Raw genomic sequence first — 17,077 nt, forward strand, 5'->3', positions numbered from 1 at the left:
AATTTCACACTGAGAGGAACTCAGTAGTTTCTTCTAGGTTTGATTTGAGACTTTAGTTTGTTATAACCCCAAACTCCAAATTAAATTCTGAATAATAAAATCACAGAGACTGGAACTAAAAAAAGCATGTAGACACAAAACATTTCTTAAGTGAAATCTATAAGATTAGCATAGCACATATTTTGTGTTATGATGACTAATTGATTATTGACTGCTCCCAGGTTTTTAAGGTGATACGAGAGTGACTTTCATTCATGAAGACTCCACTTGGGCCTGTGAAGGAATATTCATATATTTTCCAATGATGGAAAACAAATAATTTACCTCTGTTTTGTTTTGCAGTCTGCAAGCATCAAGGTCCTTTACGACCTTACTTAATACATGGTTTTTCTGCTGACCAGCTAGAAGCTAGTGTAGGGGATATGCTCCTCAAGAGAAGTATTTCCTGTAAAGGAATGAGATCTCTTCCTAAAAAGTAAAGCACCAAATTCTTCAGTTATTTCCATAACCAAGTTCCCCTTTGTCTCTGGAAGGAAGAGGTAGATGAAGATGCCTGAGGTGATGGGGATCCTGGTAAAGATAAGGAAGCACAAAGAGAGGTTTTCCTGGAAATAAACCAGAGAAAGATTTTTTTTTTTTTTTTTTTTTTTAAATTTTTGCTTGTCCTTTTACAGCACTTTGAACATGATGACAAAATGATGACAATGATGACAAAGTTTCACTTTGTAACTGTCTACAACCATTTTGTTTTGTTGCTGTGACATGAAACACGCCAGTCTCTAGGTGTGAAACAGCAATAGGAATAAAATAGTTTAAAATTTCTTCTTACCTGAAGGGAGAGAGTAACTGTGAGGACAGACAGTGCCAAGGCCATGAAAGCACAGCCCTTGCACAGCAGTGTCTTCCTGCCAAACTGCTCAATGGTAAAGGTCTGGAAGGGCAGGAAAGCACTCACTTCATGGTAAGCACAGCTAAAACCTGAGTAACACACCGATACAGTGTGCCTTACACACAGCAGAGTGGGAAGGAACACACAGAGACCAACCCCTAGTGATACATATGGAATAAGGCCTTCTTCAAACCCAGCTGTGTGCAGCACCTCAGAAGTGCAGAAATAGACCTAGAAAACACAACAGAAGAAAACAAACTTGCACTGGAAACAGTGGATTGCATGTGTGATATCACCTCTGATGTCAGGACTGGTAAGCAAGCAAAGAGGGTACATTTCCACCAGTGACCTGTCCTTTTTGCTGATTGTTGAGAAAAGACTTCTTTTCAAGAATGGGTTAGGAATAGAAAGCATCTTTTTAAAAGCTTTTCACATGCTTTTAACAGAAAGAAACTGCTATAATTTTCATTTCAGTCCTTCTCTTCATCTGATTCAAGTCAGTTGTGGTCCAGAAAAAAAAAAGAGATACACCTATCATCATCATTTAGCGTTGGACCTACAGAAGTGAAAATAGAGGTGTTAATGATACATGAATTTCCTGAAGAAGATGAGGGAATTCACATGTAGATTTTTCCTTTCTCTTTTCACTATTGCTACAGCTATTCTAGCCCCACTATTTCCAGGCAGGCTGAAGAAAAGAGACAAAAATATGGGATGAGAAGGCTCTAGCAGGCAGTAGCTTGAAGACGCTGTGCTCTGGCTTCTAGACAGTTTTATTAGCTTTCCTGACAACCACAGCAACAGCTACCAAAGCCATAATATTTACAGAACATAAACTTCTTTGAACAGATGCGACCATAACCCTGACACACTAATGGTGATGTCACTGCTTGTATTCAGTTCTGTTGGATGCCAGCTGCAGCCTCATAACAGTTATTTTGGCCCTGATGCATGGGCCTGTACTGAAATAAGTAAGGCTGGATGGCATATAAATTTCCAACTTCTTCCTGAAGCTGTCAGTCACAGCAATGACACTGAAGCAGTAGTACAAAGATGAAAAAGCTAAAAGAAAAAGCCTAGCTTACTTGTTTTATCTCTTTTGAGTAAAAGATAGGCAGGGTCAGTAGTCAAAATAATTTGAGATGTTGCTTGCAGAAGTATGAGAAAGAGGGGCCTTGGCATGGGGTTAAAGCAACACACAAACATCGATATTGGCAGGTTAATCATATACTGCCTGGTTTATCAGTAACTGCAAGAGATGCAGCAATCATAAGCATTTGGGAGAACAGGCCTCATGAGGTTTGGTACATTGGATTTTTGCAGCCTGGGAGGATGAATGCTTGAGATGGAAAGGCTCCTTAAGCCATGAAGTAGTGAAGATGCCCAGCAAGACTACCCGTGAAGGATTGACTTCTTGCAGGAGACACTGGAACTATATCAGTGAGCATAGCTGGACTTTGTAAGAGAGCAACAGAGGGATCCAAAGCTCATGCTTTTAAACCTGACATGGTGCTGTGTGACAGGGATGAACAGTCTCTCTGCAATGTTCCAGCTGTGCTTCTGCTGAGACTGCTTCCTGCAAAAGGACCAGCAAAGACAAAGTGATGCTGACCAAGATGACAACAGAAAATTCTCTCTTCTGTATATGCAGAAAGGTTGAGACTCCTGAGAAGAAGATATGAAAGAGAGAAAGAGGAGAGTAAAATCAGAGAGAAGGAACTGACAAATGGAAGTTGCCACAGCAGAATACACCATTGATCTGGTACACTGATCCTAACATGTATTTTTCCATATATCTAGTTAGCTACTCTGTGGCTTTAATGTCTCTTCAGTGTAGTTCAGAAGTATTACCACTTGCCATTGCACCACATTGTGAAATCTGTGCAAACTGGGAAAAGAACAGCATGGAAGAAGATAAATGTTATATTTGTGTTCTGTTTGGTCTCATGCTGTTCTTATTTTCAAACAAACAGGCAACTCAGGCATTAGAAATTCCCCTTTACAACATTGTTAGGGAAGCTGCAAGCTGTAGAGAAGCACTACGACAGAAGGAATGGGGGAAGAGAGCATGGTGGCAAAAAGAAGCATCAGATTTCATCCTGGATACAGGCAGCACCTTGTTAGTGGTTTTGGAATCAATGAGGTGTGTGGGCACAGGAGCTGTTGTGGGCAGGTTAACATATACAAGCCAGTCTGCATGTCCATAATTTAAAACTTTTCTTAAATAACATGATGCATTTTTATAGCACTTTGCCAGCTCAGTGAAGATCTCTGTTTCTGTCAGGTAGATAGATAGTGAATGCCAGTTTTCCAAATAAAGAGTTGTAGATGGATGGGCAAAAACATCCAAAGCCAGATCAGCAGCCAGTCAACGGCAAGGAGTAAATCTCATGACTGCTTGACTCCCACCCAGATACAACTTCTTTTATAGTGTCTGCAAGCTTAATCTGCAGCACTTTCTTATGGACACCTAAGAGTTGTTTTAGTGTGTGGAGAGGGGAAGATACCCAACTGCATTAGTGCTAGAGAATTGCAGAGTTATGATCACAATAATCAAAATGCACAGATGCCAGTGCAGATTTTGGTCTTCCATCACTTCCAGCACACTCAGGATTTTGATGTTTTCCATTGCTGCCTTTTGTTTTTTCAGATCATCCACTTCTGCCTGGTGCTCTCCCTCACCCCACAGTTTCTTCACAGCTGTGCAGAACAAAGAGGAAAGCTTGATACAACTGTGCTATTCATGCATCATAATATTTGTACAAGCAGATTTATTTAAATTCTTAATTAGTTATTCCCCTAAGGTTTCAGACATCATAATATTAACAAGCAAGGTATGAGAACACTAGTTACATATGGTTGTATCTTGTGTTCACAATCTTGCAGAAAATAAGATCCTATCTCACAGTTGTTAGTATATAAACCTTAATTAACACTATACAGTTCTCAGAACATCAGTACAGTCTCTGATCTCTCTCTTTCCCTGTCTGATCACATGGCTCTTGCTACAGCACCTTGGAAGTGCTTTCCTTGAACCTGAACAGAGAAACTATGGTCACAATAAACTGGCAGCTCTTTGCACTGATAACGTAGCGTATTGATTAATTAAAGGGCTTTGTGTTTGTATGCATATGTATATGCATACATATATGTTTTCATGTAGAATTACAAAGACATGCTGTATTGGGACAGATTTGTTGGAAAGAATTTGTAGTAAATTGATGAAAGAATTTATGCAGTTTGCTGACAAGATGAGATAGCTCCCAGCAGGCTATCTGCTATTTCAGTTAGGTGGTTGTGGTACCCAAATTACCTCATTTAAAATTACCTTACATGATATCTTTTGAAAATTTTGACTGCCCATGTTAATGGGTGTTAAGTGGCGAGACCGATGTATTTGTTACCTGGGTATGCCCACTCAAAGGCAGCTATAGCGTAGCTCTTACTCTTTTCTTCTGCAGAGAAGGGGGATGGAAAGAGCTGGGAATGGAAAGTCAATAGAAACAATTTGCAACTTGTTTTGGGAAGCATCCTCTACATTTTGACCCCACTACCAATGACTCCTGAAGATGCTGTATCTGCTTAAACTTTTCTTACCATGGCCAAGTAGTTGTTCATAGAGATTTGAAAGCCAATTGTGACGGATCCACCAACTCACAACACAGAATTACAAACAACCACTGGTACTGAACCTGCAAGGAATAGTACAAGCTCTTCTTCACATTAATTAATTAGCCAATCCACAAAAACTTTCTTTTCAAATGCACAATTTCATATCACTATCAGGCTACTAGCTAGGAAATCTTAATAGTATCAGTTGTACATGGGAAGGTGTAGGAGCAGGTGAAAACAGTATGGAAATGCTTCACTATTTAAGTACTAGAGGACTTTTACAATTTTTTTTTTTTAAATCCGTTTCTCTACCCAGCTGGAACTTCCTTCAAAGTTTTCATGATGACTTAGTCCAGAAAGTTAATTCTGTGTCTTTTGATTTTTTATTTTAAATGTTAGCTCTAATTTTCACAGTAACAAAATTAGAATGATTATCCACTGTCCACGCTATTATTTTGAAAACAGTTTGGTACATATGTATTGTATTTTCTTCAGGAATGGTAACTGCAACAGCAACCTCTCAATTCTTCTGAAAGCTTAATATTAACAGCCGATACCACCAGCTGTAGCACTCACCACTTCTGAAAGGAGCTTTTCCATCTTATATCGAAAGGGTGGCTTGATCCCAGACAGACAGAAGTCTCTTAGACTGAGGAAGTGTTTTCTGTCATGCCTTTTCTGCACCTTCTGCTTAAGTAATCATCTGACTCTGAGACTGAGGTTAATGTTTACTTCATATGACTTCTGTTGACTGATTTTTTTGCAGCAATTGGACAGTGCTTAGAACAGATGGATTAAATGTTTCAATGACTCAACAGGAGAGGTTCTTCTGAATGAGAACATTGTGTAGCATGAGTGATCCCTATTTTGATACAGGTCAAATATAAAATCTAACCCAGGTTTCAGTTGCTGGAACACACACTGGTGCTTTGCTATTAGATCTTCTTTTGTGGCTCTTCCTTTAGAAGTAGCAAGCTCATTATTTGAAATTTTTAAATAGAAAACTCCCTAAAACTCAAATTAGATTCAGTGCTCCAGCATAATGATAATCAATATGAATGGTTAAACTGCAGAAAGATAGGTCTTATGGTCTTACTAAACAGGAGGCACAGTATACCTCTTGTAACTGTGACAGAAAATGGAAAATAATTGATCACCCTATACAAAGGTAGAAGAGTTTGGGGAGGGAAGTGATTAAATGATTAAATGCTGCAGTGGTCAGCAGGATTAACAGCTCTTGAATAGCAGCAGTACATGGGTGCTGTGGAGCATAGCAGTGATAAAATGTATTATTGTATGCTGATGTGCACTAGCAGAGTGCAATGTGTCCTAGGCCAATATACAGCTAGCAGACACTGGCTATCACAGCTTCTGCCTTTTTCTTTTTTTTTTTTGAGCAGCTAATTATTTATAAAATGGGCTGAACTTTCAAAGTGTCTACTCTCTCAGTACTCTCTCAAAGTGTCTTACTCCCTGTCTCACTCCAGGGCTCTGGACCTCTAGCTCTCAGCACTGGTTGTATGTTTGTTAACCCTTGTGTCATCCATGAGGTACCCAGAATAAGGCTGAGAGCACTGCTTACACTACAAAAACTTGCTCCAGATTGTGCTACAACTGGTATGCATGGAAGGTGCAGTCAGTTTGCTCCAGAGGATACAGGTGAGAGTTCTTCTGTACCAAATGCCCAGGGACTGAGGCTGATCCCTGACAGTCATTATAGAGACAATCAGGACATACAGTTACTTGATGTCAGCTCAAGAAAATAGAACAATATTGAGTTCTCTTTGTTATTCCACCTGGCATTTGTTCATGTGCAGTGTTTATGATCAATATTAGGTCCTTTACAGTGTGATACCATGAAGACATGACATGAAAATTGTTTGCAAGAACTATGTTTATGTTTCATCCTCTCTTCATCCTGAACTTAATCCTGAGCAGAGCTTTCTTACAAAGTAACAAACATAGAGACAAATCTTGCTTCTTTAAAATGATAGCGAAGGAGAAAGACAAAATAAAATTTATGTGTTATGCTTGAAAATGTTTTCCATGTGCCAGTTCTGAGAATTGTGTGTAGTTACTAATGTCTTCCTGCTACAGAGCTGTTCTAGGAAGGAGCCATTGTCTCTCACCATGAAAAGCAAAGATGAATATAAAATAGGACTACTATGATTAATGACAAGCTATCTGTGGATTACTTTTGGGATTACATTTTATTGAGGAAAATCCATGTTAAGGTTTAGCTTTCAGTTTGATTTTGAGACAGGGCTTTTTGTCAGTGGAAGTTGCTTATGGTGTCCTATCAGAGCTTGGTGCAGAATGTCTTTTCTTTGGTAGCATTGTTCTCCACAGTCTGATGACATTTCTTCTTAAATTGGCACATTTTGAATTCTTCTGTGATTTCAGAGGTTGACTTCCCTTTTGTTTCTGGGAGGAACAGGTAGATGAGAACCACTGAAATGACCAGCAATAAAGATGAGGAAGCAAAAAGGACCAAGAAGCACCTGGAGTTAAAAATAGAATAAGATGAGTGATTTCCCTTGCCCAAACAGATTTTTGAAAATCGTTGATTTGTCCCTGTGAAATGAGTAATAAGTTGATTTTACAGAAGGAATATTTATTAATGTTTTCAATCTATTCTTGAGGCAGCAGATGATATCTGAAGTCTAGGGAAGTGTTTTACATAAATGGCCTCCATATACCAGTAGTAGTAAGGGATTCACAGCTTTGATCATCTACAAGGCATTTCATCCTTCCTGTCCAGACCAACCTAGAAAACCAGTATAAACTGATAGAGTCAAAGAGAAGATTTGAATCAAATTACATACAACAGCAAAGGTGAAGATCATTCTAGTGGAAGTGGGGCCTAGCCAAATGACAATTCCACCAATTACAAAAGCAGAGGACCTTGTTGAGAGGATGAAGATTTCATTCATGACAGATGTGACAGCTCCAGCTGAGGAAAAACCATTAAAAAAGCAACAGAAACGTTGTAGTTAACCATTTTCTACAAAGTGAGTGAACTGATGTCACTGGTCAAACACAGCCCCAGTAAGTCAGGCTACCATGAGATCATTTAAATTTCATCAGCACAGTCATGTCTATCTGAATTCCCCTACAGACTTCTCTTATGCATGGAGAGAGATGGACACCCCTGAAGTGCAGTTTCTATCCACCTATGAAATATGCAGACGAATGGCCCTAATGGCCTATTTCTCTCCATTGCCCATAGAAGACACCTGGGTTCTGCTACCATGGGAATTCTGTTAGGTTTTCAAGATATTCATGGTCCTCATGTACAGCTTTTACAATAATAAAGACTGCCATTTGTATCTGGAGACTGTAATAACTAAAAGTGGTGTTTAGTCAGGGAACTTTCAGAGTAAATATTGGTCTTAGGAGAGTGAGGTCCTAATAGAGAGCTGTAAGTTTGGTTCTGGTGTTACAGATGTAGGTGATTCAGAGTGACATTAAGAGAGGATGAGAAAGGACAGAGCAATGCTGAGAGACAGACTATGTGTGCTATCAGGTATCATTCTTTAATAGAGCAGGATTTTACAGGTGAGTTGAGAAAACTGTGATATTTTAGAAGAGGCTACCTCTGACCTTAGGCAAAGATGGACCAGCTGAGCCTGTGTGCACTGAACAGCACTCACACCCTCCAAAACAAGTGTTTGTGAGTTGATTAACAAGTAATTTTTGGCTTGAAGCTGTAATCCAGTGAGAGGAAACAGGGTCCTGATTCATCAGGGTCTGAATAATTTCAAATAATTTTTTAAAGAAATTGTTTCTTGGGTCATTAGTTCATAAAAAATTGGGACTCCCCCAGTTTCAGTCCAAACTAAGCTGCTGATTTTCAAAGATAATATTCACACAGTCTAGTTCTACTTCCATACATTCATGGCCTGTGCTTATCCATGCGGTCCAAGGTTTCCTGTTGTTGCTTTTATTGTTGTACTCACCTCGTCCTATTCCATAGCAATGGTGAATAAAAGATGAGAATAACACTGCAGTAACGCATCCAGAGGAACTGACCCTAGACAAAGGTGAAAGGAAGGAAGAGAATGAAAATTAATTTTATAGCTGTAGCACAGCTGATCCAAACATACAGGAGAAGCAAATTTGTGAAAAGCCCATGACACTGAGCTCTGTAGTAGATGTTCACTAGAACTACTTACCTTTCTCTACTGAAAACAGTAGAAGGCCAGAAGTAGCCTGCACTGTTGTATCTACAGAGGTGAGCTGAACTGCACCCTGGTCTGAAAAACAAGCAACAAATTCCAAGCAAATTATAGAATGGGGAAAATTGTTACTGATTTAACCTAATTGTCTTATTGAATTAGACAACTTCAGAGAAATGTTTAAATCTCTTGTGAACCAGAAGATATCTGTGAAACAGAAAGAAGCTGAAAGTTTATGGGCTGAGACCAAAATTGCAATGCAGTGCAAAACACTGGCACTGCTGAAGCCATTGATGCTGGGTTCCTCACTGCTTTCTACCATCCAGACTGGAAGTAGCTAGAGAGCTGCACTATGTAGCTGGATCACTTGTATCAAGGGTGGAAATTGGTGGCTGTTGGAACAGTCAGTACACACTGCTGCTGCTGCAGGAGGCATGGGATAGCAAACAGGAAAGGTGACAGCAAGGATGCCATCCAGGGATTTAAAGGACAGCAGAACAAGACACAGGTGAGGTTTGAAGAAGTCAGGCAGGCAGAGAGCTAGAGGAAAGCTATGCCAGACCAATGGTATTACAAAATGTTTTTCACTGACTGAAAGCCTGATTAAAAAAGATTAACTACAAGGCAGGACAAAAAAAAAAAAAGCCTTGCAGAGAAGCTCTGAGTTTGTATTCAGAAGATATTCTTATCTGCTATTTTGGACATGAAAGCTAAGGCTGACTATCTGCCATCCTGCACAAAGAATTCTGATGCAGGTCTGGTCCCAGAGATGGATTCATCCTTTCTCAAGAGAAGGGCCTTTCTCTCCCCAGTGAATGACGTGGAACCCTCGGTGACTGGTATGGGGTAGATGCATCGTTTTTGACAGCTGTAGTTAAGCAAAGTAAAACCACACCCTTAGTGTATGTCCATCTCTAGGACTGGGAGAACTTGCCTGCCATACAGAAGAAAAAAAAATAGAAAATAGGATAAGAAGGAGTAGCACAAGAACCATAATTCAAGAATTCTTGCTACAGCTTCTCCTAGTGCAAGAAACACAGAGGAGGTCACATTTACAAATCCATGCAACTTCTTAGGTGAGATCTCTCCAGCATACTGAATGTGGGCATTCATATTTATTCCTAAAGTGAAGAAGACATGAGAGGCTAAAGCTTCAGAAAGCAAGAGAGAGGATCCCTTTTCATTTCACTTTTGACTAAAGGTAGCTCTCTCCTCTCTCTTCTGAACTGTTTGCCATATATCCTCCACAACCATAGGCTGAAAATGTACCTTTTACTTTAAGCAAGATGTTTAGGTAACCCATCAGATTTCTCTCTCAACAAGACCTCTTGAAGGCAAAGGACAGCTCATCTTACCTTTCCCCAATCTGTTCCTTGTTCCACTGGGGTTACTGTGCATGCCCAGGTACTCCCAGCAGGAAGATTTCTGTATCCACCCCAAAGAAGTCACATTAACATGGAGTAGTGGGGAGTCCTACCAGCACCAATGCCCTTGAAGAAGTGCCCAGTCAGGATCATCTCAAAAGACTTGGCTCTCCTATTGAAGCCAGTATGCAGTGTGGCTACTATGACTACATCATTGAACAGCAGACATTTCTTCCTGTAACAGCAAACAACATGTGGGTATGATCCACATTTTACTTTTTCATCTTTGACTAATGTCTGCCTGTTCTTGTCTGGATTTACAGACCAAGCCATGGCCATGTTTAAATCCATTGCTTATAGGACTACTATATCTGATTATGAAAAGGCATGATGTCTTTGCAGGGGAGTGGAAAGGGAGAAGCTAGATTCCTCTTTTCCATCCTAATACTATGTAAGCACACCATGAGGCTGAAGGAAATTCCTGCAGGATAAATACTGATAAGGAGTGGTCTTTTTTGGTCTTTTCCACTTCTTTGCTGTGGGTGAGGGTCCCATCTCAAACACTGCACGTGTCCCCAGAACAAGGCAAATCCAGCTTCACTGAGAACTTGCTTCACTGCCCACCTCAAGCTAAGGAGTTCTGGCTTTGTCCGTTATGGCCACCCTCAAAGAGAGAGCTCTGAATGTGGCTGGAGGGACTTCTGCTTATCTTTGCTGAAACTCTGATTATTCTTACAGAGGAATGAACCTGCACATTTTTTTAAAGGCTGCAATCAATTAAAAAAAAAGAAGCTTTTGCCTACAGAGCTCCCTAGGATATTATTGCCCAATAAAAAAATTTCAGAGGCTTTTTTTAACATAAATTTCAGCAAAAATACAGTAATTGTATGGCATCAAAAACTGTGACAAAGGAATCAGAAACAGTTGCATATGCTTGTCTCTAATGTACCCAAGTGTAGTTATACATGCTGAGTAAAGTCTGCACCAGAAGGGGGCAGTGAGAATTCTGAAATCCATTATATTAGGTGAGTAATTTCTTCCCTTGTTGCAGTCCTGATCAGCAAGCTGTTGGCAAATACGCCTACTTTCTGTATTTTGCAGTCAGATACCCACTACACAGACACCCTATCATTCCACCTACACAGTACATAGACACGATGAAGGACCACAATAATGTGTCTCCTGATGCAGCACAGAACTGTATTGCTCCAACAAACTTTTGTTGATAAACTTCTGAATGTACTGGGACAGAAAAAGAGATTTTCATTTCACTGAGGCACTAATGACAATAGTTGTTCATAATGTTTACAACTTAAAAAAAATAGATCAATAGTCATTACTAAAAGCATGTCTATGGGATACTTATTTGCAAATTAGGATTGATATTTCCTCTCATACAGCCTAATAGTGTAACAGAATCTTTCAAAAATTAATTGTACTCTTTAGTCTGTTGAATCCTGGCTCTCCTACACCAAAATATTGGGACCTTTTCTTGATTCTAGTGAAGTGCAAGTGTTCTTGTTGCAGGTAGTGGATACAAAGAGAAAAGGGCTGAAATGAAGGTTGAGACTCAATCAGCTAGTTTTTAATCTTTTTTCTCCATGGCATAATCTTTAAGGAGGGTGTTTCAATATGTTGTCTCCACACAGTTCTGTGAGAAGTTGTCTTTGGAGCAGAGCTCCTAACAGTCATGCAAACTCATTTTGTCCTTTGATGGTGGACAGTATGGCATTGGAAAGAGCTGGGAATAAACTCACATAGCAACACCTAACAGATTTTTTAGAGCATCTTCAAAGTGTAAGGCCTAGTCCCATGAAGAACAGTTACAGATGTGATTTTATGAAGGCTTTGCTTACCAGAGAAGTATAGTTGATCACAGACATTTGAAAACCAGGTAGGTGGGTTCCACCAATTCCTAGCACCATAATCATTAGCAATAGTTTCTGGTATTAAACCTGAAAAAGGTGATGAAACACATCCAAAGTTCCTTATACCAGCATGGCTTTCAGACCATGAGATAATTTATGAGATCTTATATTGTCACATTTCAATTATTAAGAAGGGTTTAAAATAAAAAAAAAAAAATTTGAATTTTTCAATAATCAAGCAAAATTGCTGGGAAATTGTTAAGATGCAAATCTGCACATTCCTTTATCTTCTTCTCCTGGTTATTAGCAGCTTGAAAAGATGCAGTCTCTAATTCTGTTACTTCTGCAAGCCACAGAAATAATAATAATAAAAAATCATAAAAGCCTTGTTCAGATAGTTTGTGTTTGCTTTTGTACTAGTGAGAAGCTACAGCTTTCTTGAATCCCCTTTTTCCTTCAACTTTGCCTCCTCAGAGACATCATTCACTGGTTTCCAGAGTTTAATCAAGTCTGTCCTCTTAAAACTTACTTTTTTTTACATTTACTATTATTATCCCCATAGGAAACTGCATTTTTAGAGTCCCTACTTGAATGACTCCTATTTGAAATGTTGTGTTTCCATGATGTACACTGCATTTTAGAGCACCCTCCAAAAGCATGTGTTTTCAGGCATTTAGTCAGGTCACACCCTAAACAGATGAGTATCTTCAAGTATCCTTGAGACTGCAGGGCAGTACAGTGTGTGTGGGGGAAGGTTCTGTTTTGTCTTTTTCCTTGCTACTATTTTCTCTATCTTCCTCAAAATGCTGATTCTATCCTGGTTTCCCAGGTCCTCTTTTAAACCTCTCACTCTTTTGTATTTCTAATATATTTTCTGGAGATGCCATGTAGTCAGTCTTATTGCTGAATTAGTGTTGTCCCAAGCATGTGCTCTGTTGCTCATTTTTGTTACAAGAAGGACTGTTTGATTCCCTTTGCTGTAATCTTTAAAGATCATGCTGCTGTTAGTGACTAGGGCTAGAAGACAAGAAGTTGGATACTCACCAGGTCTGAGAGGAAAACAGCCATTTCCCCTTGAAAACCTGCCTGTTCTGAAAGCCCTTGTCAAGTCTGTTGGATGAGAGATATGTTTTCTATGCTTAGATTATAAGAAGTTGGGATCATAGCACAGAAGTTAAATTCTAACCTTGTGGCTTTTAGTGAATTGTGTCCTCTTCCAACACTTCTTGCTGGTTTAATTATTCTACGACCCAGATATGCCAAACTAATTACAACATTGGTAAATGTATATCCTTGTATTGGGAGTGCTCCTCCTTACTCGCACTGCTAAAGTAACTGCATGTTCCTGTTGTGTGAGGAGTCAGACAGTGCTACCATCTTTCCTTCAGGGGAGCTGAGTCCCCCTTCACCTCTCTGACAAGCAGCTTTGGCAGAGTGTGTTTTCCTCCTCTCCAGTCTCCTACAGAGATAAGCCGCTTAGTATTGTAGCTGAGCTGCAACACCTCTTCTTGCATGCTATAAGATTTTCAATTGCTTGAAGTGATTTGAACAATTTCGCGGTTGCAGGACATGAAGTATCTGAATATTGGCGTATTGGGTCCTTGCTAAACACCCGGTTCTTTACAGAGGGTCACACTGTTTCCAGACCACTCAGAAGCCTCCCTCTTTACCTCTCTGTAACAATGGAGATGGCCTACAGTGTGCTGGAGCGGGATGCTCATTTTGTTTTGGGTTGAGAATTGATTTTAAGAAGTACTTTTCACCTTAAAAAAAGAGAGTTTGAATCAGCTAAAGACTTGACCATTTAAGAAAAGTGTAAGTTAATTCTTGCTTCCTTCAGGCTTCTATGTATTACATGTAACATTTTGTATGACACTGAATACATCGTAGTTCACCCCATACTACAAAGATTTGACTGTCTATCATTAGTGCCAAAAGGGGAGATGGGAAGGTGGGGTTACAGTTCTGAAGGCAACACGGTGGAAGCACGGACATTCCTCTTACAGTCTGCTTTTCACATTACAGCAACTGACAAGAGCTCCACGCTGTTCACTGGGCTGTGTGCCCTGCAGCACAGGGCAAGCTTGCTGACTCACACCTTGACCTTTCTCCTGCTGGATGTCCCAGTAACGCTCTCTATCCAACCTCTCTACCTGGGTGTCTTGTTGCACATCAGTACAACACTTTTGTTCAGTGAAATAATTCAAGCTGAATTCTTCTTTCCACCCATTCCATTTTCATCGTTCCTGAAATCTTCATTACCTCCACATCAGCTGTGGTTTTGTAATTTATTCCTTCCCCTCTTAGCACAGACTCCTCAAATGTTATCACTTTCTCTTCTAAACCACCCCAGAATCTACCTTTCTCTTCAATTACTACTGCAAAATTCCCTGTCTTTATTTAGGTTTTCTCTTGCTTCTTACAAATTCCTCCTCTCAATCTCCAGTCACTTCAACGCTGGCCACTGCCCTCCCCTCAGCCAAAGATTTTGCTGTCACAGAGGAGACTGCAGCCAGATTGTACAGCTGTCCCTGGTCCTCTCTTACCACCACCACCAGCCACTTTATCTTCTAGGATCAGACCAGAACTGTGTCCAGCAGAATATGTCAGAGCTGTCAGTTGCAAATAACAGTTGCAGGCAAAAGCATAAGAATTGAGCAAGTGTGCAGTGATGCTTTGCCTGTGCGTCTTCCAGGCCCCAGTGATGTACAGCCCTGAGACTTTGTCAGTCAGGATGATGTCTTTAGATTTGCTCCTTCCACACATTTGCCAAGATCCTCTTTGAACTCTTGTAAAGTTTTGTTGTTCCCAACTTCTGTGGCAGAAAGGTCTAATGAGATACTTGAACAATTCAGTGTTACTTCTTACTTTCTGTCAGGACACACTAAAAGCTACTTTTGAAATAACTGTCCTTCTCTTTTGCTGTTTCTCTTATTTTATCTTTCCTTTTAACATTTTCTGTTTCCTGTATCAAATTTGAATGTCATATCTCTGTTTCCAGACCTTTTTGTGCTGTCCTGTCCCTTGCAAGTCTGTTTTTATTTTTCTTTTCCCTCTCAAAGGAGTTGTGTCAGATTAACAGCAAACCATTTTGCCAGACTCAGACAGCAGTCTTCAGGCACCTTGGAGTGGGGCCACAGGCAGGGAGCAGATAAGCCTGAATGAACTGGAGGGGAAAGGACGATTTGCTCTGTGAGCTGAGGATGGGTAGCTTGGCTTCTGGAAGGATGGACCACATGGCAGCTCTGGGACTTTCTGGAGCAGTTTTTAAACACTTTGTCTGTCTGTGGCCAGATTTTAACATCCAGTTGATCAAACAGTCCCTGTTCCTCTTCCTCCTGTTTGTGTTTCTCCCAGAATACTCATACTGCTGTCTCATTTCTATCTGGCCTCACACTTTTGTTCAGTGCTGTAATATGGAAAAAGCAAAACTTAAATGCCTAGTATAGTTCTACTTATTTTCCTAAAGAAGAGGACAGGATGAGTCTTTCCACCTAGGATTTGAACACTACAAGAAATGTGCTTGTTCCAGCCACAGTACTTAGCTCACCCAATACCTTTGGCTTGGAGGGATTTTGTTTTCAAAGATGCCACGTGTTGAACTTGTGTGATCCTGGAAATCAAATAGATACACTGCAGATTCACAAGTACCTCTTTAACTTTTATTCCCAATCCATGCTAGTTTATGGCAGTGTTAATGATTTACCACACTTTCCCTCTTGCAGACGGTATTTACTAGTAGGAGAGAAGAAAGGAAGAAGTCAGGCATGCTGGACAAGATCACGCTGTAGAAAGACATGTATAAGCAAATGAGTTTTTAGTGTCTTATAGGACACTAAAAACTTCCTCACTGGGAAGCAGTAAGGTTGAGAAAGACCAGGCCAGATAAAGACTTTTAAAATAATCAAGGTCTTACCTAATCCTTTCTTGTCACAATTCTTTAAATGTTTCTTCTTTTTTTTTCCTGCACTTTTGACCAGAAGAAGGAATTTATGTTGGTTTTTACTGTGGTATTGTGCAATCCGTGACCTCCAGCCTTGAAACTATAAACTTTGTCTAGCTTTTCTTGTAATATGATGATTGTCATAGAAAGGATGGCTATATTGAGGAAGTCCACTGCTCTTAGTATTAGCTCTTGGCACTGCTACAAATATTGTTAGAGGACGATGTGAAGATAAAATAGCAGGAGCCTTAGGGTTGTGAAAGAAACTGCTGCTCAATATTCAGGTCCTTTTGCAAATTTTATTGTGCAGAATCTGCAACAGTCAATAGTGAAGATCTCATTTCCAGAACAAGACAGACACAATATTCCCTGACCCCAACAACACACTCCAGAAGATGGGCCCTCCTGTGTCCCTGACTCTTCAATCAATGAAAACCAAATGCAGGCATGATCAGTAGGATGTGTTTTCCTAGTCACTGCTTTTTATTTCCTTATCAGTAAACTGCAAAGCATGAAGAAGAGCAAGAGTGTGTCACGTCATATAGCAATGAACACAAAAAATGAAGCCCTTTTCACCATGTTTTGTAATGAAAACATGGACTATTCAGAGACCTGGAAAGAGAAGCAAACCCTCAGACTTACAGACTGGGTTCCCTGGGAAAGGCACCGCTCTTTTTTGTCTCATCAGTACCAGTTAACTCATGGGAACTCAGTTCCATTGAAACCCAGTGTTCCTTCTCTCTGACATGAAAAAACTCGAGGCTGAAGACATGCTACATAGTCATTGCTAATGGAGAAGGAGAACCTGCCCTCTGTGGATTAGCCCACTCATGATTTCCTGCAGCTCTGCTTTCTTTGCTTATGCTTTCTTTCAGTGCTGACATATCCACATTTGTCCCAATAGCAGAATCTCCAAAATCTAGGCAATTACCATGCAAGAGGTTTGGCTTGAGGTGAGAGGTTATGCTGGGATGCTTCTCTAGCATAGTGTCTCCTTTACACCAGGAGTTTATACCTCCTTTACACCTTTTTTCTTCAGACGTAGCAATGAGTTCCCCCTGCCCCCTCTCCAAAAACAAAGGGTGAAGACCTTGCTCCAGGTCACAGAATTATGGTCATAAGCTCTTCAAGAATGTCCTAGTTGCCCCTGTACGATGTACTTGGTCTTAAGTCTAATTGTAAGAGGGAGGAACATTGCATACCGATTCTGCCTACTGATAGGT

At 40.1% G+C, this 17,077-nt stretch overlaps 1 protein-coding gene across 1 annotated transcript; it reads right to left on the minus strand.

Annotated features, from left to right (window-relative positions):
- Nucleotides 1-6,800: 6,800 nt before the first annotated feature.
- On the minus strand, nt 6,801-12,979 carry LOC126041204 (solute carrier family 2, facilitated glucose transporter member 11-like). The gene is given in 11 exon segments (XM_049806578.1): nt 6,801-6,966; nt 6,968-7,002; nt 7,327-7,487; nt 8,489-8,534; nt 9,478-9,547; nt 9,671-9,800; nt 10,157-10,278; nt 11,129-11,219; nt 11,222-11,285; nt 11,900-11,998; nt 12,956-12,979. Coding segments are annotated over 11 exon segments (1,008 nt in total).
- Between the last annotated feature and the right edge of the window lie 4,098 nt (nt 12,980-17,077).

This window comes from Accipiter gentilis, chromosome 7 (genome assembly GCF_929443795.1).
Source record: "Accipiter gentilis chromosome 7, bAccGen1.1, whole genome shotgun sequence".
Lineage (NCBI taxonomy): Eukaryota > Metazoa > Chordata > Aves > Accipitriformes > Accipitridae > Astur > Astur gentilis.